This window comes from Antennarius striatus, chromosome 21 (assembly GCF_040054535.1).
Source record: "Antennarius striatus isolate MH-2024 chromosome 21, ASM4005453v1, whole genome shotgun sequence".
NCBI classification, from domain to species: Eukaryota; Metazoa; Chordata; class Actinopteri; order Lophiiformes; family Antennariidae; genus Antennarius; species Antennarius striatus.
In genome coordinates this window covers 9,325,193-9,352,735 of record NC_090796.1, presented here as the reverse complement: position 1 = coordinate 9,352,735, position 27,543 = coordinate 9,325,193, and the positions used below count along the sequence as shown (strand labels likewise).

The 27,543-nt window shown below is 39.8% G+C and overlaps 2 protein-coding genes across 9 annotated transcripts; one reads left to right on the top strand and one right to left on the bottom strand.

Moving 5' to 3' along the window:
* Positions 1-1,496: 1,496 nt before the first annotated feature.
* LOC137588742 (transient receptor potential cation channel subfamily M member 4-like) lies at positions 1,497-14,918 on the bottom strand. 3 transcript variants are annotated; one of them, XM_068305989.1, is made up of 28 exons: positions 14,788-14,918; positions 12,813-12,874; positions 12,517-12,694; positions 12,070-12,250; positions 10,279-10,448; positions 10,002-10,179; positions 9,575-9,639; positions 9,176-9,406; positions 7,869-7,971; positions 7,658-7,779; positions 7,265-7,564; positions 7,056-7,157; positions 6,805-6,933; positions 6,541-6,670; positions 6,176-6,321; positions 5,712-5,824; positions 5,441-5,557; positions 5,314-5,363; positions 4,969-5,207; positions 4,767-4,882; positions 3,993-4,125; positions 3,726-3,900; positions 3,409-3,574; positions 3,146-3,327; positions 2,650-2,782; positions 2,497-2,569; positions 2,147-2,240; positions 1,497-2,017 (listed from the first exon to the last, which is right to left on the bottom strand). In XM_068305989.1, the coding sequence occupies exons 1-28, from the start codon at positions 14,848-14,850 to the stop codon at positions 1,989-1,991; spliced, it is 3,780 nt and encodes a 1,259-aa protein (XP_068162090.1). In that variant the 5' UTR covers positions 14,851-14,918; the 3' UTR covers positions 1,497-1,988. The 3 variants fall into 3 exon arrangements, 1 of the variants encoding a protein (XP_068162090.1); XR_011034093.1 differs by lacking the exons at positions 1,497-2,017; positions 2,147-2,240; positions 2,497-2,569 and having other exon boundaries at positions 3,069-3,327; XR_011034094.1 differs by lacking the exons at positions 1,497-2,017; positions 2,147-2,240; positions 2,497-2,569; positions 2,650-2,782 and having other exon boundaries at positions 3,189-3,327; positions 3,726-3,839.
* On the top strand, positions 13,929-27,543 carry si:dkey-94f20.4 (synembryn-A). 6 transcript variants are annotated; one of them, XM_068305992.1, is made up of 16 exons: positions 13,929-14,125; positions 15,556-15,634; positions 16,335-16,491; positions 20,886-20,980; positions 21,061-21,108; positions 21,883-21,900; positions 21,992-22,081; positions 22,173-22,774; positions 23,031-23,166; positions 23,306-23,494; positions 23,604-23,698; positions 24,018-24,168; positions 24,269-24,364; positions 24,479-24,623; positions 26,251-26,530; positions 26,616-27,543. In XM_068305992.1, the coding sequence occupies exons 3-16, from the start codon at positions 16,473-16,475 to the stop codon at positions 26,755-26,757; spliced, it is 2,106 nt and encodes a 701-aa protein (XP_068162093.1). In that variant the 5' UTR covers positions 13,929-14,125; positions 15,556-15,634; positions 16,335-16,472; the 3' UTR covers positions 26,758-27,543. The 6 variants fall into 6 exon arrangements, with proteins under 6 accessions (XP_068162093.1, XP_068162094.1, XP_068162091.1 ...); XM_068305993.1 differs by having other exon boundaries at positions 13,938-14,085; XM_068305990.1 differs by lacking the exon at positions 13,929-14,125 and adding an exon at positions 14,888-15,039.

Below are 27,543 nucleotides of genomic sequence, written 5' to 3'. Positions count from 1 at the left end.
CGGCACCATGTCGCACTTTTCACACTACCCATATCTCCTTCTCTTTACAGTACACCTAGCAATCATAATATTATATAATTTATTATAATTGAGAGACACTTACCCTCAGTGACAACTTTTAAATCCCCATTAATTTCATTTCTTGTTCAGATTAATTGCCTCTTCACCAAGTTTACAAAACTTTTACTTACATCCTCAAATATTTCCCCCTGTAGAATAATTACCTGCAGTTTTACTTTTTTTGTTGTTTTTGAGATAATAAGGTTGTTTTTGTGCCTTTCATGTTTTTTTTGCACAAGAATTTAGATGGAAATATTGTACTTTTGTAATCCATTATTCATTTGATGGACAATTTCGAATTATTATTGCAGTTACATAAGGCAAAATGGGATTATACTTACATTTATTGTCAATCTAAACAACAGTAAAATTCATGCTCTAATCATCAGTGTTTAATTTATATAAACTTTCATTCAGATAACATCTTGGACAACTTTGAAAACAGTGATAAATCCAACCGAGTGTGAGCTGACGGTGGCAGGTGTTGGCTCACCTCCTAGCCACTGCCGGGGCACCCTTGAGCAAGGCGCCGTCCCCCCTACAAGATGCTCATTGGGGCGCGACCCTCGTGCGCAACCCGTCACTCCAATTTCCCCAAGAGGGATGAATAAAGTATAGATTATTATTATCATTATTAGTAAATCCTTGTGGATTTTTCTCCATTGAGCTCCAAGTCTGTTTAGTTGCAATGCCTTTCAATGACACCCTGATCATAAAGATAGAATGATACATTGTTGTGTTTCAGAAAAGCTCATTTCACAGAATTTACAGGAGGCAGAGAATTCACAAAGATATTTAGAAAAATACTTCAAAAATTCTCACCTTCCCTAATTATATTTTAAAAACATATCGGTCATTAGGCCATTATTTGAAGAATGTTAGTTCAGCACTTTGTCAAAAATTTGAATCTTATCGCTTTAGAACCAACTTTAGATCCCCAATACTGTATTATCTTTGTTCCTGAATAGAAATACATTGTTTTAAAATAGGAAATGGTTAACTTAATCATGTGGTGTCAAAAGTCTCACTTGGGAAAGCTGTTAATACATCACAAGTGAGTCACTAATGTGACACTAATGGGTCTTAAAGGCTCACATTCTATTTGATCAGGATTTCCCTGAATGGGATTGTCAACCTTTGAAAAATAATTGCACATATTTATCTTGTTTTATAACTTAATCTTCCTTCTTTGCCTCCACATTTCCTTTTGTCATTTGAATGTCATAGAAAGGCCTTCCATATTGTAGCCTCACATCGTGCCCCAGACTGTTATAGCTGAACATTTACTTTCAAAGAAAGCTGACTGGAACATTATTGAACAAAAAGTGAAATCTGACACGAAGATGCCTTTGGTCAAAGGTTCAGCATTAAGGGATTGAATGTGTGTAATTCCAAAAATGTCCTTTATGCTTAACAGTAATAAGTAATAAATAACACAAGATTCTACATAATTTATTAAACAGGATAATATACAATATTTAACATTTAATGTTTTTAAATTCCCCAGAAACTGAAAACAAACAGTATAAGAACACAGACTGAATGCAAGCTATGTAAACATATGTTTCTATCTAAGAGTAAAAATCTATTTTAAAAAAACGAAACTTCAGCAATCAGTTTACAATAATAAAGACTTAATAGCTCTGTTAAGTAAAAATATCCTGCCTCATCATAAATACATTTGGAATTTGTCTAAAGTTGACTGTAGACTGAAAGCATTTACACCGACTAAAAACTGTAACACGTCGAGATGATGGAAAAGCCTCCCCTTTGTAGAACAAAACTACTGACAATACTTGCTAACTGAATCCAATGATGAAAATAAGAAATATTATGATAGGTAGGTGGAATGGGAACAGCCAAATGAAATGCACTTCTGTCTTATCTTACACAAATACTGAGCAAGTGAAGGCATCACGGCACCTGAATCAGGTAGAACTGGAAGAAGGGAAAGCATCTGCGTAGAAAAGGAAAACAAGATCGTAAATCATTTTGTTCATGACTGCAACAAAAAGCTCAACAAACTAGCTTTGAGAATAGAGAGCACAGCTTGTGACGTTGTTTCTTGGCTCTGAAATGTACGTACCTCTCAGTGTAGGCGGAGGTCGAGAAGGTTTGAATGTGCTGCCTTGCGCCAAAGTGTCCACAATCCAGCTCAGAGCATTTGAGCAATACTCCATCTGAGAGGAAGAACCAGATTTTCATGATTTTTGTGAATACAGATCATCTTCTAATTATATTCTCCGAAACTGTGATCTATATTCACACAGGGAAATAATTTTCTTATGAAGAGGAAACCCTCCCCCCCTCCTTTCTTTTGCAGTAAAAGTACAAAGAAAACTTTAATTAATAATGATTAATAAATAATAAATCTTAATAATCTTCATTTCTTATTTTAAATCGCACTTTCCTCAAAACTAAACACTTTTCTTTTACCTCATTCTCCAGAGCCCTCAGCCTGTGATCAAAGTCTCTGCTTTCAGTGAGATGCTTAAGCATACTGTCCACTCTAAAGAAAAGAAGCCATTCCCCTCAGTATGAAATTACAAAAGCACTAAAAATATGTTTGGTGCAAAAATGTGTACTTACTTGACAGACATCCGCTTAAGTCTCTCTGAGTCTCGGTTTTTCTGGATCTTGGACTGTGCAGTCAGGAAGTCCTCCTTCTGAATGGTTTCCCACGTCATAAGCCTGTTAGCTGCTTTCCCTTTTAACTGGAGCACTACAATAAGATTTAATTTAACATTAATGTCATTTAATGAATATAAATGAATAAATCAGTGGACCATAAAGGAACCAAGATGACTGAGATGAAACCAAAGATGATATAAATAATGATCCCGCACTTTTTACATGAGCACTTACCATGTAACTAATTAACTAACACTAACACAACAAACTCCATACATAAAGATCTCTAAAACGAAAGAAAAGTAATAAATTCTGGAAAAAAATGTAGCTAAACATTTACAAAAGTACATTTGGTAACATTTACGTTTTATACATACAGTAGTGTATCTCTCTTGGACTATGTACAGTAATCAGTTTATTTCACTGACTGGCACATGATCTCTGTACTACTGACCAAAGTGGTGGATCTTGACTGAGGGCACTTTACGAATATTTCTCTTGATAAAAAGATTGATGTGTGATAGGATGATGAAAGGAGGTGCCAAGGAGGGACGGGAGTGGTACTGGACAATCAAGTTGTAGCGCTGGAATTTCCAGTAAATATCGCTGTTAGTCTGCACCTGAGAGAATGTATGGCTGGAGGGACAAAGAAATCCTTTTCAGCACAAGAATGTAGTCGGACTGTATATTATTACTGACTGATGGAAGATTCTTTACCTAAACATGGCAATGAGCAGGTTGATAAGCAGAATATTGGTGACCAGCAGATAAACAACCAGCAGAATCACAACCAGCCAGTTACTGTACGTAACTCTGCACGGCTCCTCGCCTTCGTCAATCAGTGTCACATTGTTTGTGCAGGGCATGTCCCAACTCTTCCCCACTGGGGTGAACACAAAGATAAAAATAACGTCTTCACTTTTGATTTTATCATAGAATTTTTTTTATATTGTGTTTTAATTAGCGTATTGAATTTAAACATCCAGTACAGCTCAAAAAGTGTATATGGTATTTTCTCAATGTGCATGAAGTACCATCCATCTCTTCCACAGGGATCTGTCCAAAGATGTGCAAGTATGGCCTGTAGAAAACCCGACGAAAGATCCGATCCGGGCGAGGGTCGTACGAATAAAGCAAAGCCTGATTGGCTACTCCATAAGCCATCAGCCACACCCCCAAGAAGAAGAGGAAGAAAAAGACATCCTTCACCTGAAGTAGACAATGATTGTCTTCCCATTACTACACAAACATTGTGGTTTAACAGCAGTGACTTGATGCCAGATTATACACGTTTTTCTCACCATCTTGCCAACAATGATGATTTTTGGTCCCAGCTGTTTGTGAATGGCAAAGATGTGAATGAGACGGAGAGTGAAGACCATGTAGTCCACACAAAGGACGTCCCGGCCAAATTCATATGACCACTTGAACATCCTATAACAGAGAAGGAAGCAAATCCTTCAGCTCAACCTGACAGCACAACCTAGTGGAAAATTATAAAAATGCACTTGGAGGGAAACAAAATGTGTGATGAACATAGGAAATTTAAAAAAAAAAACGATATCAGAAAAAAAAAATTGAAATCCCCATAGTTTTATCAGAATGTGCCTCTCCAGTACTTGGAAAATGTCAACATAAAGTATTGGAAACAAATATTAAACACCTTTGGAGGCAAATCCCACTCACATAAGGCAAACTTGTAACCATGGAAACAAATAAAATATAAATAATAAAAGTTCCTAAACATTGAAAGTCATGTCTACAACTTACACATGACGTTGCTGTGTACAGAAATATTTGTCAGCACATACCTGTACATTATATTAATATTAATCTCCTCTGGAAAGTAATCAAATACAAAACACTACCACAAACGTTCCTTAACAGCAAAAGACACCAATTCTATATTTGTGTAGGAAGTTTCAATAAAATGCTAAATGGTTTTTGAGTTATGCCATGGAAGAGAGTGCAGTGGATTGATGGATTTACACAATTTCTACAAGTAAACTGTTGAAGATTATGGTATAATCCAGAATTAATAAGCACTGTTGATTTCCCGTAACTGTTTTCAGTACCTGCAGATTAGTCCTATGACGAACAGTGTGATGGCAGTGATGTCACACTTGTTCCACACATCCTGAATGTATACTCTGAGCCTCTGGCGCCACGTCATTGTTCCCAAGAAGAATGTCTATGAGAAGAAAACATCCACATGAATCAAAACAAAGCCATGTAATTTAAAAAATACATTGTTAACAATAATCTCAGTGCCCTCACCTCTCGGATCTCCTCACACACAATAGTGAAAACCCAGAAGTACAGCACATACTCAGTGATGGCTGGACCGGAGGGTGGCGGCGGCTTAAAGTCCACCAACAGCACATAGGCGAACAGTAGGAGAAACAGGAAGTACATCAGGACGTTGCCCAAAAATGAAGTGACGGGTGCGAACCAGAACTGACGCCATCTTGACACAATGAACGGCCGCTTTGGTGGTCTGCGAGGTTGGGGTATGCCTGTAATTGATCATTGAGATTGAACATGGATTGAATATTGATTCTGCAAGCAGTTTTCTTCTTGTTGTTGTTACATTTTCTTCCATGTGACGTTAACAGGACTCACCTTTGATGGTTGCTGATCGGGGGCTATGTGAACCTTGTGCATCGGCTTCACTATGACAACAACAATATTATGTGTATGAAACAACACGCAAAAAAACACTCAGTCAACAAACAGCTAAGAGGCTCACATGTGCTTGATGTCTGAGAAAGAGAAGATGGTGGTGCCATAAAGGCTGTCGTTGTCCCTGCCCGGTCCATCCTCATTGGGCTTGCCCTCCTCCTCCAGCTGCTGATCCTCCTGTTTCCTGTGAGGTGGAATATGTTTGTAAAGCATCAATATATACAATCGGAGGGTTGCGTCAGGAAGGGCATCCGGCGTAAAACTTTTGCCAAATCAAACATGGAGTCAGATAAATGCTGATGAAAAAGAAAATATGAAAATAATGATTTGTTTTCCACCTGAAAGATATGAGGTTGGTGTAACAGAGCAAGGGGCAGAAGAAGGTCAGAATGAGCTTCCACACCTCCGTGTTTCTCTTCATGTCACCCCACCAGATCTGAGACAACAGAGACTGGAAGGAACGATAATTAGATTATTTTCAGAGATTGAAGGTAAACTTTATTTTCTGTGACATACTGTACCATTATTAATGTATTTTGCCCAAATGCTGTTGTTTGCAGTTATGATAACAACACAAATTTAAAAAATTTACAAGAAATCAAGGTCAACAACGAAACTCAACTTCTGACACACCATGTATTTCAAAATAAAAAGATATTGGATTTAATTTATGTTTTTTTTAAAACAACAACAACAAACCCCTGAAATGTTGTGTATGCAAGCTGAAGATACAGTTGAAAATAATGTATAAATGTGGATACCATTCCTGCCTTCCATAAATCAGTCACATGGAGTCACAGACCTGTACCCCATCATGGCTGAAGAATAGTCGTGCATCAGCGCCCATTCCCATTTGCAAGCAGGTGGTGCCGCCCCAAACTGGAGATTTCCTAATCAGCAGGGTAAAAGAGCGACTCTCATCACTCCGATAGCAAGAGCTGAAGACATCTGATGAGATTACAAGAGCAGACAGTTTGGGTTAATTTCATGTACAAAACAAAATTTTAATCCCATTACAGTAAATGTTTTCTTATTACTACTTCACAAAACGCAAACAGACAAATGATTCATACAATTACAAAGTGAAATCTAATATAGGATCACCTTTTCTGAAAATGTACTTATAGTTACATTGAGTATTTGTGGAAGACAATTTAATGGTCTCACCATGTGCCAAGTTCTCAAACCTCTGAGCCAATTCTTTCATGGACAGTTTGGTCTCTGTCTCACCCTCCAGCTTAGACAGTTCCCTCAGCATTTTGCAGCCGCTCAGAGCGCTCAGCACTGTCTCCCCTGACTGTAAAAGACAGGAAGGGAAAGCAGGACATACAAACTCAGTCACTAAAACAGTGTTTTCCATCGCTGGTGATCTGGTGCAGACATGGTTCTGGATCTGATCGAAACCATTTGTTTGCGCTTTCTGATAATTACCATCTCCCAGAAGAAAGTGGCCATCTCACTGCGGTTCTGGAGGATGGCCCAGACAAAAAGTGAGGCCCAAGGAAAGAGACAGCGCTTCTCTCGATACAAGCAGTCTCCACGCAACAGCTTACTGGCACGCTAGGATAGATGAAAACCAGCAGCGGAAAAGGGAGTCAGACGACAGTGAGGTAGTTCTCTAATACCAGTCACTCATTAAAGCACCATGCCTCTGCATAGTTAGAATAAATAGTTAGGAATACCCTCAGAGCTCTCCTCTTGGATGTAATCTGTTCGAGACCCAAAGCATTATAGTAAAATGGCTGGCAGACATCACCCATCAACAGCTCCAGGACCCCTGAAACCTGAGGGAAAACAGAGGAGGTGTAACAAACAAACAAAAAAACCCACAAGTGTGCATTAGTGCATGTAACGCCTGGGCTGGTGTCTTTCTATCATAAGAAAAACGAACCTCAAAAAGGCTGATTTCCGCCACTGGACCACTCTGCACATTCTCTGCTCCCACTTTTGAAGGGGATTCTGACACACTTGTTGATGTGGGCATTGCTGCTGCAGTTCCAAGCCGCTCCACTAACCGGCGCTGAAGTAGCTGGAAAAGCAAGGTTCCCTCAGGCACAGAGCGGTAGAGGGTTTCCAGACGGCCGTAAGTCAGGTAGTCCAGGATGTTGAGGCCATTCTCAGTGAAAAGACGCACAAATTGAGGCTTGTCGTTGACCAGGGCATCAGTCATGGAGTCCTCCAAGTCTTCATACTATTCAACAAGTTGAATGCCATCAGTTATTTGACAGGTGATAAAAACATGGATCTACTGTAAAGAAGTTTTCATTTGATGTTATCCCCTTACCCTCCAGTGGATGTCTCCATTGAAGAGTTCACTCTTGGCGATGTCCACCCTGTTCCATGTGACTGCCAGCTTCAGCTCTTCATTGTGAGGGCTGGCATCAACTGAAGCACGGTGCTTACTAGCTGAAGTGAAGAACATCACAATAAATATGAAATGCTGAAATCTCTGCAATTATAATACAGTATTATGTTTTTGTTTTTGTTACATGTACCTCCCACCAACGCTTTAAGCAGGACAGTATCAAAATCATTTGGACCCTCCTGCTCGCCGTGGTAGATCGTAATAAAGTCTCGGTTGTGGTAGATGCTAAGCGCCTAGAGACACGGAAGAAAAACAGGAAATCTGAATATATGTGGACAAAATGTGATGATGCAGAGACGAAAGCATTAAAAAGCTGCCCTACAGATTTGGTAGCAAAAGTTATTTTCACATCCATGATGTCATTGAGAGAACAAACTCCCTAGTCTGAGTGAATAAGCTATCCAGCATTTCGAGCAAAGAACCAAAAGTAATGATTGACTAAAAAAATAGAAAAGATTAGGAGTGTATCCATTCACTGCCATCGCCAAACAATTCAAGTTAAATCACTGGTGCTGATTAAACTAATGATTAGATAAACATTAGGATATTGATAAGTGCAAAGTCAGTAGCCACACACTTTTGAGTTGTTGCTGATGTTAAGTCTTAAAAATCAAACTCACTCACTCGCTGCAGACAACAGGAGGTTGTATTTGAAGTTTAGTTTTAGATTGAATTTAACATAAAGTCACATTTCTGCTGTATTCAAGGAAATCTGACAACAGATGCTCTCGAGGGATTTAAGGAGCATAGCTGTGGACTAATCACAGTATTGAAAAAAATTGTAACTGGTTTGACATAATAAAGCTAATCTTTTTTTTTACTGTCTTGTGTTACAAAAATAGCCTGTATCACAGTGGTGTACTGACCATCTGGCATACCGGGACAAATCCCACTGGGCTGCCGGTGGAGTGTCAAAAAAAAATCCATAAAGTTTTTACCAGCTGTCCGGCTTTGTCTGAGTGCCTGTCATTCGGAGTGCACATGAGAACATGCTGCGTGTGGTCTGGGATTTAACAAACTGTCTCCCAGGGCTGAACTCCTATCCCGGTACAGCCATGCCTGATTACATCATGTGAAAACTGAAACTGACACCCCAAATGAGCAACCAGAACAACTTAAGTACAGCAAGACTTTCAGGAAGCAAGATCCAACTGATGTAGTTTGAGAAATAGCAAGATGTCCACTGGCTTAGAAGAGCCAGAATGAATAATTTAATACATAAACTGTTGTATGACAAGAACAACATACTGATAATATAACCATCCTTCATGCTTTGCCTGCAGTGGGGCTGAAATTTAAGGAAGTCTTAATAGTTATGGTTGGGGAAAAGCATAAATATGAGCATCACACAGATTCAACTAAGCAGCTACTGAGTGTGCAGCTGCTTCTTGTTACACAAATAGAACACAATCATACGTGTGTGTCCACAGGAGTTACCCGTTCAATGAGTTTGTCTGACTCGGCTTCAGAAGGAAAGTACTTCTTAAACCGCTCGGCCACTCTGTCTTTCAGATCCACACTGGGGCCAGCCTCACCGTCCACCTCACTGGACTGGACGACTGGAGCCGAGGACAGATTCTCCAAGACGTCACTCAAGAAGTCAGCCAGGCCTCCTGATCCAGCTAGCACCAGCCAGGGCATGGAGTTTTTCAGAGAAAGATCCATTCTCTGATGGGAATTAGGCAAAATAAGAAAATAAGAGACATGGTTCTTTTAGGGAACACAAGAAAAGTGATATAATTTAAAAAAAAAAAAAAAAAATATATATATATATATATATATATATATATATAAACTTTGCTCAAATTCATCTAACATAAATAGCAACAACTATACCTCCAATATGTTTGCCTCTCCAGAAACCAGCATACAGAGGACAGGGATATCGATGCTCCCACTACCTAGAAAACCCCAATAGTGCATCGGTAAATTATTCATTAATGCTGACTTCACTTTAATGCACACATTATGACCAATATCTGCAGATTAGAGCAATGAAACTGATTTTTTTTCCTGGTAATGCAGGAGCTTAAAAAAAAAGACCAAGCTACTGGGTACATTTTTGACAATCCTCTGCCTGACTTTACACGTCTGAAATTCTTGCCCAAGCCTTCAGTGGCTGTTATCCAGTGGAAACCAGAGGAACATACTCATCACACACACATCAAAAACAGATCACCAACAGAGCTGTTTATAGGGGAATTCTGTTTTTCTAATTTGCTATTTTGTATACAACGTTTTACTTCATCATCCCCTCTCTTACCCCAGATGCCTGTGCGCTGATGGGATATGTAATCCTCCAGTTTAGCCCTGAACCCTGTTTCTCCACCTCTGCGTCCCACACTCCCATCATCCACCAGCAGGAAAGCCTGGTAGTTGTTATCCAGGCAGCAGGAGTCCCGGGTTGTGTTCTGGACGTAATACTTAGCAGGAAAGCTGCCCTGTAAGAGGCAGAATTATCACACCGCAGCTACAATTGGGGGCTCCGGGGACTTTCAGACTATAACATGAACAACATTTGGAGTGAGTGCCTCTACAACCTGAGGGTTGATCAGCTGCTGTCGGTTGTGCACCAGGCCCCAGGGAGCGATGCCCAGTGCCACCACTTTATTGAGGGACACCGACGAGGCTGCAGTGGCGTGATCCCTCACCGCTTCTCCAACACACCTGCCGACGCCTTCTCGCAAACCTGCGGTCAGGATCCATGCACCTAGTTGAAATAGATAAGCAGCAAATAAAAAACCTTTCCTTATTCAATAAAAAAAGCCATTTTGACAATCTAACTATGCATTTTTTAGAAAGTCAATCAAGAAAGAAAACATAAGGAAGGAAGGAAAGGTGCATACAATATCATAGAAATAGAAGCAAACACACACACACACACACACACACACACACACAAACACACAACGCAAACACAATAGACATTTCACTATACCCATGCTTAACTAGGCCTGTTTATTTTTACATTTCTATGCCTATTTATCATTTTGTACTTAATTATAATTTTGATGGGTTATTTATTAATCTTTCTATTTGGTGTTGTACTACTTTCTATGTGCTGGTGCTTTCTGTGTGCTTTTTCTGTGTTTTGTGTACTCACTGTGCTGTGTGCGACAGAAATTAATTTCCCTGATGGAACCTCCTTAAGGAATAAATAAAGTTATACTCTACACTACTCTCTACTCTACCCTACTGTGTGTCTGTATGATCGATCCACTTTTCTTGCAGCTGTTATGTTGTTGTTGCAGCTCATATGTTCACACCTTCCTTACATTTCCTCTCAGGCATGTTTACACTGAGGCTCCAGTGTATGTATGAATGTTCTTGAACATGCCTGGCAGTCTTTGCTGTGGAGAGAACATGAAACTGAATGACTCAGGTGATGAGAGACCACTATCGCCGTGTGCCACCTGCATTTGGCAACAGTAGTGAGGAGGAAATGGCCATTGTTGTACCAAATTAGTGTCTGTCCCCAAGGACACAGATACTGCAGTAGCACTTAACTTTTGACCAGTTATATTTTTCTGGGTCAAACTACCATGAGTAGATTCTGTCTTTCGAGAATGTATGTATTATCTCATTTTCTTACATTATCATCTCCATTTAAATGTTCATTCTTTGGTGATGATGTATGATTTTGTAAGGTTTGAATTCATGTCAAACTTCATGTGGAAGCAAAACAAAAATTGATGCTGCCTCAACCTCTTCCTTATTCTTACTCATTTCAGTTTGAGTATTGACAAATTAAGAGGAAAAATCTTTTATCATTAATTTTATTGAAACTATCTTGATCTAGTAAAGCCGCAGACAACACATAGATGAACCACTGACAAGTTTTTGGTCTTCCCACACGATGAGTTGCAGGCATGCTGATATTGCTTTCGACTGTATAACTGTGATCTGATGATTTCAGCAAATGCTCCAAAAAAAGACAAAAAATCTCCTGCAACCACAATCCACTATCACTGCAATCCTTCTGTTAGTGTATGGGTGTCTCTTAAGAGCCTGTAATCAAATGCTAAAATTTTGAACAACTAACATAAACTGAAGCAAGTAAGAAACAATACTTTAGACTGTTGTAAATAGAATTTTACATTTCTAATACATTCTTAGATCTATATTTGAACTATTTTGAATGTTTTGCAAAACTTTAGACGACCCACAAACAACCTGAATTTAAAGGTACACCAGCCAAATTAAAAAGATTGTGACCCTCTGTTCCCTTTGACACAATGTATGCTGAACATAGATAAAATGCTTGTGATACTATAAGCAGTGTTTGAGTTTCACAATACAGTCGTCTGATGTGTAAACTGTGACCTGTTTACCTGTGCTTTGTGAAGCTTTCACCAGTCCCTGCCTGAGGACCTCCCGCACCCAAGTTTTGACCTTTGTCCTGCCTTCTCCACCCACTACAGAAACCACCAAGTTGGGGGCAGACAGACCCCAGTGGGCCGTCATCAGGGTGTAGACCATAGATGGAGGGGTGTCCCATGACAGTCGCAGGAACTAAGACCCCAATACAGAATTGACATTTGATTGAAACACACATCAGAAGTTGACTGCCTATAACTTTAAAAAAACAAAGTCAAATTTACTTCAAAATAACAGAACTTCTCAGTACAGTCATGATATTTGATTGTCAGTGTGCTGTGTCTCTATATATATATATTTAGTTATTTAAAGGTTAGGAAAAACTAAGTACTGCTAAGGTCTAACTCTACAGGAATGAAGCATTTAATGAGCCATTCAAAGTCACCAGAAATGTTACTCACATAACTATGTCTTTTGCTGGCTCCAGCAAACTGTAACTCTCCAAAGGCATCCGTTGGGTATTCAGAGGAGTGCTGAGCAGTATCCCAGTGATTGACAATTGCTGTGCTGAAGTAGTCGCCAAGGGCTACAGAGGCATGGGCATCTCTAGCACCCCCACACTGACACAGTGCACCATTACTGCAAGACAAGATTACACAAGTGAGAACATGATTCTCTATTGTTGCATCACCACAGATGGCAGAGGAGACCCATAATACGCACAAAGGAATGTGCTCCACAGAAATTTTCACTGTACCTGAAGGAATCTTCTACAAATGTGGTGCACACTCTCTTCTTTATGATTTTGGGGATCCAGCTCTGAAAGAATTTACAAACAGTTAATAAATTCCTTTTAAGAACAATATTAATTAACACCCCACACTTTTATGTTAGACCACAAAGTGTTGAGAATGAGAAATGCAGTATTGACCTAAGCACACACAGAAGCTCCGTGTGATATGCTGAGGTGATACGGTGCATCCAAACACCTGACTGTGACTTCTGAAGTGGTGCAGCTTGAGTTTATAACCTTGTACAGTATGTGTAATTTAGAGAATGGATGTGAGGGCATGTGTGATGGGCACGTAGGCCAGGTAACTGAGAAGATATCTTCCATGCAGACATACAGTAAATTTACAGTACAGTACATCCGCAACAGAACTGTAGATCTACTGGAATGAATACCTAGTCTCTTAAGCACTGACTCTCATGGGAATTTTGATTTCAATTTAAACTCCATAAATAGCTTATTTTCATTCAAAACTTTGTTTTATCCACTACCAGACATGTCAGTACTAGCCATAGTGTTTTGACTAGTAAAATCAAGAGGATAGCAATCAATTCATTTTGTACAATACATCAAACAAGGTGTCTGTGAAGAGTAATACATTATTTCACCTTTATGCCACATTTGCCTGTAATTTCTTAATTTCCCTTCGGGGATCATAATAAGTATATAAAATTTTCAAAAAATTTAAATTAGCCAACTAGAGACAAGTATTCATATTTATAATTTAAAGTAACAGTTTAATATTATTATACTTTCTTTTGACTGTGATTGGACACTAACGTAAAAACAAGGTTCCCACACATACATGTAGTAAACATGTTGAATTCCACACTTTATTCTAACGCTAACTCTCTAGCAGTGAGACAGCGACGCGTCACAAACCGCTTCTTTGACACCCGGAAGAGAATACGACTTTCATACTATGGCCACGCCAAGACCCGCCCTACATTGAATCTGATTAGCTTGTCCGTTACTCCACTCTAGTCGTAGTCCAATCATCACGCCCAATCACCAAATCAACAAACGCTAACCAATCAAACGCAGGGCTAGGTCTGTCGTTGCTTCACCTTAGTATGACTCAAATTCAGCTACCTGGAAGACACGTTTTATCAATAACATAATGGTCGCGTCACACATAGTTACATGATAGAGGGGCACATCTCCAGAGACCTGGAACTGGCATCTTTAAGTGGAATTCAGCCATTATAAACGCTCGTATGCGCCTTTGGAGCGAAAATATGTGAGAGCAGCGACAGTTATATTTTACCTTTCCTCTGGATGTAGGTATCACCTTATCAACGACGAATGTTGTAGCTTCGGCGAAATTAAGTAGAATGCTGAAAGCTAGGTGGTGAAGTTCTGCTAAATGTTGAACTAGCTACAGCTAGCTAGTGCTAGACAGACGCTAACCCAGAAATGGGCGTGTTCTGTCCTTTGTTTATGAAATTGAGACGTTCATTTTAACGCGTACAATTGAAATACGTACGACCGAGGCTTAATAACCAGTGTCAGTAATGTCGGTAGACTTATTAGCTATTAAAGTTGCGTGTTGTCGAGTGTATCATCCGCACCGGAGCTATTATAATGTCTATCACTTTTACAAGTAGCTCCACGTTGGGTCACAGACGTGTCAACAGTCGTGAGCGGATTCGAAGTGGACTTTCGTGAGTCGGGATACAAAAGCAGCGACGACCCGTCAGTGGCTCCCGTTTTCCAGAACCGGACCGCGAACACACCACGACTACACGGCCGTTCAATGCGCGCTGTCCGAGGCAGGGGAGCCGTCCATCGCTCATCACCGTGACGCACAATAACTGCCAGCCACCTCTGTCGTCACTACTTCCACTTGTTTTTAGAGTTGTATTCCTTTACTAATCACCGCTGCACCACCATGAGATCACGTATGAAGGAAGCAGGATTACTGAATGGAAAGCCTACCCACCTGGTCCTTCTCAGATTTAACAATTTTATCCCCGCCGCCGCCTTCCCCTCCCGTGTCTCTCATGTTTCTTTTTCCTGTTTGACTCAGTGAGAAATTAAGGGGGAAATACTTCAAGATCTCTCTGTGTCCATCCCCTCGATGAGCAGGTTTCGACACCAGATAGCTTAGATTCTTTACTCCAGAAAGGATGGGATTTGCAACGTCCAGAAGTTTACCGTAAGAGTTAGAAGTGGGTGCAGACACACCAAACAGGTGAGGGTGTGGTTTTTACAACAGACAGTCAATTTGTGGACGTCCTTCAAAATGAAGGAGGAGTCAGTCAAACCACAGATATTTCACACCCAACTTGTGATCCAGGCCAAACATACCAATTTAAATACTGTGTGTTAATCTCACTGCTGCGATGCCTCTCTGCGGTCTGGATTAGCGATATCAAAAACAAGAAAGAAAATTCTCCTTGTCAGTGATGACTTCTCCAGCAAACAAGCAACAAACACACACAAGCTTGTGGATTTTGCAGTTTGCTGCCATCCTGGTTGCCTGAAAATACCTCACACAGGTCCATCCTGGACTTCCACCAGTACATGAGGGACATTTACTTTAGTCAACCCAATACGACCAGTAACAGATATGGTTTCTGGTTTTGTTTTGGTTTGTGTTGCTTAATTCAAAATGTTTCATTTATAAATAAGGTTATTTAGGTGAAATGACAATGTCAGCAATATCTAATCATTATAAGGTGGTTTCTAATCTAATATATCGTTACAGGGACCTTTTAAAAGAAACCGAAGCTTTTGATCCACACAACATTCAACCTGGTTTGGACCATTTTGCATAAATCTTTAAGGTATGGATGTAATATAACTTCTCACAGATGTATATCATAAATATTTATTGTACAATGTATTTAAATATTGAGGATTGTATATTTTAAAAGCAATATGAATTATCATTTTCAAGCAGCATTCAAACATCCACATTCTATAGATCTATGATAAGTACCAGTCAGTCAGGATGTATACAAATATATTTGCTTCTAAATAGGTGGTGGACGCTATTGAGAATTGTACACCTTGTTAGTCCATTCCACTTGGCCCTATCTGCCGTATCCCTGCGGGTCGTGGGCCTTTTTCGACTCATCTTTTCCATTTGAATTGCCGAGGTGGTATAAAACATTGGCCAGATTGTGGACCTGGCAAGTCCCGAGTTTGCAGCCTCTCTGAGGGGCGCGGCGTAGACGTAGCTTCACTGCCATGCTGTTGGTGATGAAGCACAGATAGAGAGAAAAAAAATACAGATCAGGCTCGAAAATATAGAAAAAGTATCTCCAAATACCAAATAAATCATAAACTATTTATTTGAAGGTCTATTAACAGCTAGAGTCCAAAGTGCTGTTTGTAAATGACTATCACAGTGTTTATCCTACATCAACAGGCTCCAGACAGTGGGTAGTGACCAGTGAGTTCAGCCTGTTTGTACTGGTAGCACTTCTGTGGTCATGTCATTTACAGACACTTGCAATGCTGATTGCTCTACCTGTGTTTCAGTGCATCCAGGTCCAGATGTTCTGAGTGATATGGGATGATCCTCAGCACGTCAGCGTACTGCTCCTGCGCCTCCTCTGACCTTTTCACCTCTGAAGCCTCGACAACGTTCACTGGGAGGACAGTGTCTCCTTCTGACCTATGGGTTCATCAGTGAGAGGTATTTATTACTTGTTTTAATCAAAAAGAAAACTCATTCATTTATCAGTGTGCAATAACACGTGGATAAAATAATAATCCATATTTTACTTCTTTGATACTCCAAGGCTCTTTTTTGAAGCAGAACATTTTTTATATTCTTTTCCACAGATTTTTTGATAGTAGGTGATACATCATTCTTACTATCAGCATTCATCTCCTATCAGGAGCTGTGTATTTTTTTACTGACCTGTGAGTTGGTCTGAGTGGAACGGTAGCAGTCAATGGAAATGTCAGCAGCAGCACAAAAGCTATCTCCATACCGCACTAACCTGTAGCAGGAAAAACAATTAGAGACGGTGAGATAACATACTGTACAGAACAGACGTGCTCCTTATAAAAGGTCCATTGACATAATATTCATCAAAAGAAGGCTGACACAGAAGAGAAGTCCAAATATAAGGATTATGAAAAAAAGACCTGCTTAAAATAGGATAAATATGAATCCAGGATGAAACTTACCACTAAGAAAATCGCAAAACCTGCTCTGACTGTATGAAGAAACTTCTCGTGGTGTTGGATGCTCAAGTCTGTCATGAAGTCTCCACTCCTGGTCCTTTATAGTGTGGCCACAGGGTGGAGGGGTGTGTCTGAGATGTAGTCACACTTGGAAAACCAACTTTCATGCTTGTGATTAATCAGTCAGAGTGACACTTTTATCAACTATTTACACTAGATGTGACACTAACATAAACAGCCTTCAGCAACAGTATCCAAGAACAACATTGTAAATCTAATTGTGGTGACGTTGTACCTCGTGCAGTGTTTACATTGATTCTGAGTTCACTCTATAAGCACCAACACCCCTTCCACATCCTCCCCTATTCCTCTGCTCCCTCACTCCACTTGCTCCTGAGCAATTGTTCCAGAAATCATTCTTTCATCTCCATCACCTGCAGGAAGCCTGCACGGCCCAAAATAACCTCAATTCTCCTCGAGGCTTTTCTTTATCGTCCCATTTTTCCTGTGCTTTTTCCCTTGACTAAGTTTTGCCGTCACCGTGTTTATTCCTGAAATGTCCTTCACTCACACACACCCCACCCCCTCACCGACAGTGTTTTAAAGCAGCTTGTTAATTTTCTACCTGTTTTCAAACAATAAGTAGCTCTTCAGGGATAATCATATAAAATATTGTTTATCAAAACGGCCAAGGATTGTTGATTTTCTCCCTCTCTTTCTCTCTGGGAAAATGTCCATTTATTTTAAAGTTTTAATAACACTTTTTTTTTTCCCCAGCTTCCCTCTCCTTCACTCGGAATCACAACTTCCCTTTTCAAGTCTATTGTGTACTTTTCCTTGAACATCTGGACTGTTCATGTCAATGGAGAAGTGAACTGAGTCATCTCTGGGGGTACGTGCAGTCAGGAGGGTTAGCAATCAAATGATGAGGTAGTTTGAGGATTTCCCACAATGTTTTTGTGTGGATTACATGACCTGCAGTCTCATGTGTTCGTGGATTACATGCGAGGTGAAAAGGGTTATGTGCCAAAAAAAATGAGACATCTTCTTGAACCTGTTCCTGCATGTCTGCTTCTGACTTCTGACTGCAACATTTGAGAGTTTTAGAAATCCAGATAAATGCAGTTGCCATTGATAATGGTTAAAATAATGAGTCATTTAATAGAACAGAAGTCATTTCTTAGGTATAGTTGTGAATATTCCTTAATTTCAGTTTTATTCTTAATCAACTTTGATCATAAATGAATACGTACTGGGATATTTGATGTTTCTTTTAATGAATTTAGAGCAAAGTGTGAATCCATATGAAGACTTAATTAAGTATATTTGTCATTTAATCACATAAAACAATAAATAAAGTCTTTAATCGATAGATTATAGCTAAATTTGCTTCATATAAAAATGTAATATTCAGAAGCTCTGACACATTTGATATATGGTTTACAAAACACAAATTAAATAAAGAGAACCTGGGCAATGGTTTGTTCATCGATGACAATACAATAAAAAAATTTGTTGCAGTAATATGAAATATATTTTAATGGGGACTGTTAGAAAATCTGATAAGCATCATATCTTCTTAAATATATTGGTTGTGTTCATAGCTGTGTACATTATAAAAATACACGTGGTAATATGAGAAGTGTATGCAGAGCATTTAATATAATGCTTGTAACATTTATTTAATGCTAATTTACCCTTAAATAGGAGAACTTTTCAAGTTAACTGATACAAATACAATATACTAAAAAAGTTTTTGAACATTGCGTGTGACTTCTTCATAGTTCCAACTTCTGGTTAGCTCTCATTTTAGTTTAGTTTTTAGTTTAGGAAATCAAACCTTTAATGTCAAACTCAGAGTGATAGTTGTGAAAATTATGCAACATTTCCTCCTGTGTTCAATTCAGAGTCCCTTCAAAGGGGACCAACCCGTATCAGCCAACAGTTTTGTCTACTCTACATACAGTGGCCTGCACTGTGTTGCAGTCATTATGTCTGCTGGTTATGATGCGAATCTGTGTCATGATGACAAAGGCAAATAATCCTGGATTGCATACGTCAATTACAGTTGTTGTTTTCTTCCACTGGTTTTACTGGCTGCATGAATCTTCCACCTGCGACTTGTTGATTTCCTTCATTTCAAGTGTTCAATTTGTCTTGATGGAATATTTGCTCACATCCATTGGAGCACTTTGTCAGGACCCCTTTGGGTTTTTTTTTTTTCATTATCACTAATATAGTATGCATCCTGTTGTTGTGAACCTGCAGCCATCATACAGCCACTTCTGCCTCCCGGTCGCGTTTCCCCTTCCCACCAGGAGCAAGATTGAGCATCCTGTTAGGAAAGCCTGGAAGTGACAATCACTCGTATATCATCTTCCCACAGAGTACGTCATGTAGTGTGCTCAAGACACTTTGCGACAAGTGCATGACCGCTATCTATCTAATCTTTTCAGTACATTTTGTATGACAGTTTAAAGTAGGGTAGCAAAGTTCAAACCAAAACTCAGCAGATTAACAAAAATAAAAAAAATGCAATGAGAAATTGAAACGTTTTGTTTATTTTCCCTGTCTGTGGATTAATATCTTTGTCGACCGCTTGGACTGCTACGTTTTAGCTGTAATTCGCACATTTTATAAACAAATATATTTAGAAAGACACAAATAATTTAGTTGAACAGGAGTTCCTAAACCTTACCTTATCAGGGCCCCCTAACAGACTTCACAAAGCAGAGCCCCTTTATTAAATGTCACATCTAAAACACATTACTGTATTTGTACTTAATTTAACTACATTTAACAATGCATTTGTAAGATGATATTAATTTCTTAATTGTTTTTAGCATTTTCCCCTGGTGACCTCTAGCAGCCCTTCAGGCACGGCTCCACAAAAATAGCTCCATCCTGTGGGACTAGACACAAACAACATCATAGTGCTGAATGCACAATATGTAATTCTGTGCCTTTTCAATTACATGATGGAAGTGTTTTTATTAATGAAATGATAGACATGTTAAGCCGGGTGCTTTCATCTGAAAAATCTTGACGTTCCCGCTTCGATGGCTCATCATTTGCCTTTTTATCGACAGCTCCCGTGTTATGCAATGAGCCGGGGAGGTTTAATAAAAAGAAATCTTTATGGTTTTTTCAGTGATTCCCAGCCTGTTAAGAGATTTGAGTGAAAGAGTGTTTTAAAGCAGTACGGAAAGGGAGAGGGAGACAGAAACCTGTAGGATACAGGGTCAACACTCACAGATATAAGCCTAGAGTCCATTAGTGGATTATATCCATAACCTTACCATTGCTCCTGTCCCTCTCTTGGATTAGAGAGAGCGAGGGAGAGAGAGGGTTATATCCAAAGACAGAGACGAGTGTTCCGTGGATTGTGGACTCAGACCCCTGAGAAAGAGCCGAAGTAAAGTTGTGATTTTGAGTTGGGAGACTTCAGCTTATTTTGAAACGCCTATGATATATCACCTCACTGATTGAGTGAATTACACAAGGTAGGTTTGGTGAATTACATGGTATTGAAATCAAATTTAAAAGTCTTGTGTTTAATGGATCTCAGTAATGACTATGTGATATAAAATATACAGATTCATGAACCATATATCAGTGATAAAAAAGGATAAAGGAAATTAAATGGTAGGATAAGTATGTATTTTTTATTTGTGTGTAACATTATATTATGTATATAATGTATTTTCAATGATTTTGTGAAATCTTTTCAGTTGTAAATATCACATTTATTGACTTATTTCTTTATCTTTGGTGTGTATTTCATGAAGCGTACCTTTGTCTCTGCTGTCTTAACGGTAACTTTATGTTATGGCCCTAATGATGATTCCTCTCCTGCTTTGTGTGTGTTTGTGTGTGTGTCAATTCGTGTGTGTGCAGGAAGCATGGACGTGGACCTGGAGGGGATTATCCAGTGCATCAAGCAGGGGAATGAAAACGGTGTTCAGACACAGCTACAGGAGTTTAATAAAGAGGTAACATCATCACAGAAGCTTCATCATCACATTCCCGTGTCTGACTGATGGCTAACCTTCATCGTCATCTCTCCCAACAGTTTGCCCAGTGCTTCTTCTTTGATGCCGAAGAGAGGGACCGGAGGAAAGTGAGTTGGATCATGTTGCTGCTTCGGTCACATCTCTGTCCTACCTGTGTTCCAGAAGCAACACCTTTTCTCCCGCTGCCTCACCCTATACCTCCATCTCACCCACCCCTCCCCACACACGTCCCATAGTCTGTGTGTGATTAGTAATTCTGCTGTATCAGTTGTCCTTGATCCTCTCTCCTTGCATACTCAGGCAGATTGAGTCCAGGCGGAGCATCTGAATAAACAACATACTGCATGTTAATCTATTCAACACTCTATAGTCTAAGTGGAGTGGAGTACTGTATATGCAAACATCTCAATCAAACGTAGTTGCTAACTGAGTTTTATTCAGTATTAATTCCATTTTATTTTGGTTAAAATTTACTTCAAAATTGATTTCATGTTTTTCATTGAATTGCTTTATTTCAATTATTATATATTCTAATTATATTTAAAAGTAATTTGATTTGTAGGATAATTTCGATGCAATATCATTTTCAATGTATCTTGACTTTTCTACATCTTTATTTTTATCTTTAATTTAAAAATACCATTTCTCATCCCCGTGCATGAACAAATATGTAATATTCCCTGAACCAAACCTGTTCTCTGAACCAGGCTAGTAAGTAAATAATGTATTTCATAGAAACAAGATCAATCTAACTCCTCATACATCTGCTTAGCAACATAGCTCTAAAGAGGAAAGTCCCTGACTCAAAATGGAGATAAGGCTATCCTGTATACACTAACATTTTTCTTTTCTTCTTTATTCCTCACTAAAATGCTGTAAAGCAAAGAAAACTTGAAGAGGTATGGTGCTGCTACATTTCAGAAGTTCAAGTTGCATGTGTACCTACCTGAAATGTTCAAAATAAGTTCATTCTTTGCCCTGCTGTGTCAGTTCAAGAAGAATAAAGTGAGGAACCAAACGATCTCTGACTCGGACAGTGATGAGTACGATCAGGAGGATCGAAATCTCATCGTCAGACAAGTAACGGATTCATTTTCTGTTCATCCAGGTTTACTGTTGGCTCCTCCTTTGAAGAAGAGCATTGACCTAAATGTATTTTGGTTTCCCTCAGAATTTGGCTGTTGTCCTCTTGAGGTTCATAAGAACGGAAGTCAAAAGTCATCTTTTGAGAGTATCTCTGCGCACCCTGAGAATCCTATCCCGAGACAAAAAGATTCTGGGCCCCTTCATCACAGACAGCGCCCTCCTGACTGTGGCGAAACTAGCGGGACTGACCACATGTGATGCAAGCGATGAAGCGAACGACCCCGACACTGACTTCTACGACAACATCATCGCCTCCCTCACAGAGGCCAAAGTGTTGCAGTGTCAGACTGATGAGGACGAAGCCAATATGGAAGTCGGTGACCAGAATGAAGAAGGCTGCACCTTCGATGAAGACGCCAAGAGTGATATCAGCAATGCCAACAGTGGAGATCTGGACAGCCTCAGCTGGCTGGGGAGCCACAGGACCAGCATCAATGAAATGCACAGAGGCAGCATCCATCAGAGGGTGCTGGAGCGAGGCAGGAGAGACCGCAGAGAGAGCAAGATGGAAGGGGAGGAAGAAGAGTTGGATGCAGGAGAGGAGGCGCAGAGAAAGGAGGCCATGAAGGTGTTGTGTAATGTGGTGTACAACAGCGTCTGGGCTCAGGAGAGGTTCAGTGCTCTCAGGTGGGCTTTCTCACAGGAGACAACTGAAAATATACAGTACAGCAATCCAAAAAAGTCTTTCTTGACCCATTTGGTGTTAAACGTTAGTCATTTAATCTGATGAATCAAAGAACTTATCTTTCTGTTAAACTTAAGGAAAGAGATTTAAATGAAAGGCAACAGGTGGATGCCTTTTGACAGAGGGTTGTCATGACCCTCTTTTGGCTTTTGTTTGAATCATATTATCTCCAGATTGCTAAGATGTTGTTTCTTTCAGGCTCATGAGTGGTCTGGTTGAGCGGGTGTCCTCCAGTATCAGCTGCTCGCCTCCATCCAGTGTTCAGTTCTATGAGCTACGTCTGATGTTCCTTATTACTGCACTACGACCAGAGCTCAGGACTCAGCTTCAACAGGTAGCACAACCTCAATTACGACAAAGTGCCCTGAGCTGCATCGCTTGGGTTTAGTTTAATATTAATAACAACAGAGCTGACTATTCTATTCTGGTCTATACATCTGCTCTCACATGCATTACATTGATTGGTTTTCCAGGGGGGAGGTGTCTCCATCCTCAATGCAGCTCTGGAGAGCTGTTTGGAAGTTCAGTGGAAGGACCAGTATGAGTGTGTGCTGAGCCCGGAGGTGCCACCCATCTCACTGGAAGCCTCTCAGCGCATCATAGAAATCCTTAAAATCCTCTTCAACATCACCTGCAGCACCCACAGGCAGGAGCCCGGTGAGGTCAGTGATGATGAATCCAGCATTAAGCCGTCGGTGTCATCTCTCAGATGTACTAAGCAAACCCGCAGGCATAATCTCGACTCTACCTGCATGTTTTACAATTCCTCAGAATGACGCAGCTCTCTACCGACACCTGGTGGCGCTCCTGCGTCTCTGCCTGATGAGGAAGTGTGTGCTTCCAGATGATACTGATGAACTGCAGGGGTGAGCATGACGTTACATAAATGAAACTACCAACATAATCATAATAAAAAATAATGCAAATGAATTTGACGTTGCTATTTTACCTCTATAGAACACTTTGCACATTTTTTGAAGTCATCCTGAATCTTTAAGTTCTATTTAAGGTCAGATGAACTCTGCTGTCATAAATGGATATTTGCCATCGGTGAACTGGAAATTCACTGTAATATTTTTGTCAACAAATTACAAAAAGTTAATTTGTTATGCTAATATTTCTACAACCTTTTATAATTTTGTGTTTACTTTGTATATCAACCATGCTTTCTTTTGTCTCAATCAGCCACACAGTCAATCTGCTGTCAGCATTGCCTCTCCAGTGTCTGGACGTGCTGCTGATGGTGCCCCTGGAGACAGACTCACAGCAGTGCCATGGTGTCAACATGGACTGTGTCCACACTCTGATGCTGTTCATGGAGAGACGCCTGGAGTCGGTGAGGGGAAAAGCAATATGCAGAAACATTTCATTAAGAGTCTCCTTCTACAAATAGGCTATTGCACAGAAATAATCTACTTTTTTTTTGTTCTTTCAAGGGGGATAAAATCAAAGAGAAGCTGACACCAATCCTGAATCTGCTGACAGAGAGCTGCAGGGCCCACAGAGAAACCCGCCGTTACATCAGGAAATACGTAATACTCCCAATGCACAAAAAAACCTGTGCTATTCCTAATATTTAGATTGCATTGGAAACAAGAGTTTCTTCAAATATTCAAATGCTATAATAATAATTTGTCTGCTGTCAGGTTCTGCCTCCTCTGAGAGATGTATCCCACAGACCAGAGGAGGGATCCACTCTGAAGAGTCGCCTCATCCGTCTCATGACTCATCTAGACACAGAAGTCAAACACTGCGCCGCTGACCTTATCTTTGTCCTCTGCAAGGAAAATGGTGAGAGTGCATGTCTGAAGTAACAGACATGCACTTAGGTTTCATTTACTTCTGTTTTATGAAAAATTGAGCTATGGGTTTAAGAAAATGCATGCTCCAAAAAAATCTTTCCTTTTTCACTGTAGACATCTGTTGCAGTCTCCAAACAACTTAAGAATAATAACAGCTCCAAAAAAAAGAGACCGCAACATAAGAGAAGGACACCACGAAAATGAAAGTTAACAGTTTTTATTAACGTTTTCCCACACAAGTTTGTAAATAATAAACAGCCCTTAAGGCAACTTAATAAGGGTACATTACCAAATCAAAAGGGACCTGGAGAGGCCAGCAAACTCAAAAGAATGGGGGGGGGGACACAGGCCACCTCCTATAGGGACGTCCGAGCTGGCCCCCCTCCCTACCTAGCAAAACCAAATTAAAGACTAACAGAAAACTAGTGATGTGACGCTGGGGATCGAAGCGTGTGCCGAGTAGGGGAGGGGTGTTATAAGTATACAATAATAATAATAATAATAATAAATTTTATTTATATTGCACTTTACATTACGAAAATCTCAAAGTGCTACAAAGACAAAGAAAGCATAAAACCTATGGTGAAGCAAACTAATAAGACAACACAACCCAACAATAAGGCATATATAAAAGGCTAAGGAAAGGCCCTTTTAAAAAGGTGAGTCTTTAGGCTACGTTTAAAAGAATCCACAGTCTGTGGCGCTCTCAGATGGTCAGGGAGAGCATCCCACAGACTGGGAGCAGCCGAGCAGAAGGCTCGATCACCCATATACTGTATACAGTGTATATATATATATAAACACACACACACACATACACATGTTTTGCATACTCTTTTATTTTGCTGACAGTTTTATTCACAGGCTTTCTGCAAAACGCCACACACTTCAAACTCATGCCACCTGATATTTTACCATCCAGCAGATGTCGTACCAGAGTAAATGAAGCCTCATGAAGCTTGAACCAGAGTGAACCAATTGGGATGAAAAGCTTCAATGCTTCATGGGGCTTCATTTGCCCATCACTACCGAAAACAGGACCCCGGTCATCTCCAGGACAAAGGAGAAGAAGAACGAAAGTTAAAAAATAAACTTAAAGGATCATGTCTGTGGGAGCTGTTGCTTGGTCTGTGTCTGTTGAGTCAATGTGCTGGCTTGCTTTTGTAGTAGGATGGTAATTGGGGCGGCAGTGATTGGGATCTGCTGCAGGTGTATCAGCCCAAGTATGCCAGCCTAATAAAAGGAAAGACAATGTTAAATACAGTTGAGAAATAGGGAGTGATGATGTCACGGCCATACGCAACAACATCAAAAAGCCATTATCCTAAAATATCTTCCCCCAAAAGATTTCCCCATTTGTTACAAAAAAAACCCCACATTTATATTTTACCTTATACTCATTTTAGCAGTTAAAATGATTACTTACTCATATTTACCTGGACCAGCGTTTGCTTGTGTTATATCCATTAGTTATCACTAGCTCCGGGGATATCTAGTTGTCATCTTTTTTTCAGTTGAAAAGTTTCTTAACAGACTGTAAATAATAATTGGTTTTCATTTATGCTGATCTTTGTGTATAGAGTACTTTATTTTCATCTGTCATCTTCTTCTTCCAGTCAGTAGATTTGTCAAGTACACAGGCTATGGTAACGCAGCAGGCTTGCTGGCCACCAGGGGTTTGTTGGGTGGCCAGGGGTCCGGGACTTCCAGTTCTGATGGTCAGTATTCCAGCGACTCTGACTCAGACACAGAGGAGTACCGTCAGGTCAAAGATCGCATCAACCCGGTGACAGGCCGGGTGGAGACAGAACAGCCAGACCCCATGGAGGGCATGACAGAGGAGGAGAAGGAGGAGGAGGCCAAGAGATTGATCACACTCTTCAACAAGCTTGCCAGGTATGTACAATGACGGCGTCTCGTAGCCACACTGTATTTCTCCTTATTTAATGTCAATGCTGATTAAATGTGGTTTTTGTTGCAGAGATCACTTCATCCATGCAGTGGGAATCGATTCAGATGGAAAAATGGTCCCAATGTCAGGGTTGAAGGAAGACTTTGTCACTGAGGAGAGGGAGTCTGGGTCAGAGAACGACAGAGACACAGAGGAAGGAGAGAAGAACTAAAACATCAAAACGTCCCATTCCCAAAGTTTGATTTGACTTAAATACGGCAGTGAATTTATATGTTCTAGTTCTCTGCCAGGCAGCAACTCATGAAATGAATTAACTCAAGAGGATTAGAGGCTGTATGATCTACTTCACTAGATTCAGACTATGATACGCTGCATCAACAGCCACACTGGTTGGAGTTAAAAATTCTATTTTGAAATTAATAATAAATATTCAGGAACAGATTTCCTCATAGCAGCATTCTAATAGCATCGATACAATCTACAGATCTTATTGTTCCTTCTTTTATTTTGTGTAGATTGTTTTAGTCTGTTATAAAGTGTCACATTAGAGTAAATTCAGAATGGGTAAATATCGGTTACATTTCTGTGTGTGTCTGTTACTAGAACAAAATGAAAAATACATTATATCCAACACCTGCACCATATGCTCTGTTTACCTTCATGTCTCTGATGTATTGTAGTGCATTACTGTCTGACACTGGGTTCAGGTCAATGTTCAGTCCCCTGTAATGCAACATTTGACTGACTTATTTCTTCTGCATTGTTAATTTTTTACTGATATTTATTGGCTTTTGGTATTGTTGTAGTAAATCAGTGCACTTAATCAGTTTTGATGAGTTCTTTAGCTGAATATAAATGTTGCTACAGATGGAAATGTATGGAATTATTTCAATATTATTCATATACTGTATGTTATTTTTTCCTGTAAATATTCTGAGTCATTAGCATGGGTATTGTAAACAAATGAAGAAATAAAATCAAGAACTGGATGAATGAA

Coding starts and splice junctions, on each gene's coding strand:
- LOC137588742 (XM_068305989.1), bottom strand. CDS start 14,850: ATGAGAGACACGGGAGGGGAAGGCGGCGGCGGGGATAAAATTGTTAAA. Junction 7,158..7,264: donor CGGAAATCAGCCTTTTTGAG/GTTCGTTTTTCT, acceptor GTTTTCCCTCAG/GTTTCAGGGGTCCTGGAGCT. Junction 5,825..6,175: donor TCAGCCATGATGGGGTACAG/GTCTGTGACTCC, acceptor CGTTCCTTCCAG/TCTCTGTTGTCTCAGATCTG.
- si:dkey-94f20.4 (XM_068305992.1), top strand. Junction 20,981..21,060: donor TACAGGAGTTTAATAAAGAG/GTAACATCATCA, acceptor CTCTCCCAACAG/TTTGCCCAGTGCTTCTTCTT. Junction 23,495..23,603: donor ACAGGCAGGAGCCCGGTGAG/GTCAGTGATGAT, acceptor ACAATTCCTCAG/AATGACGCAGCTCTCTACCG.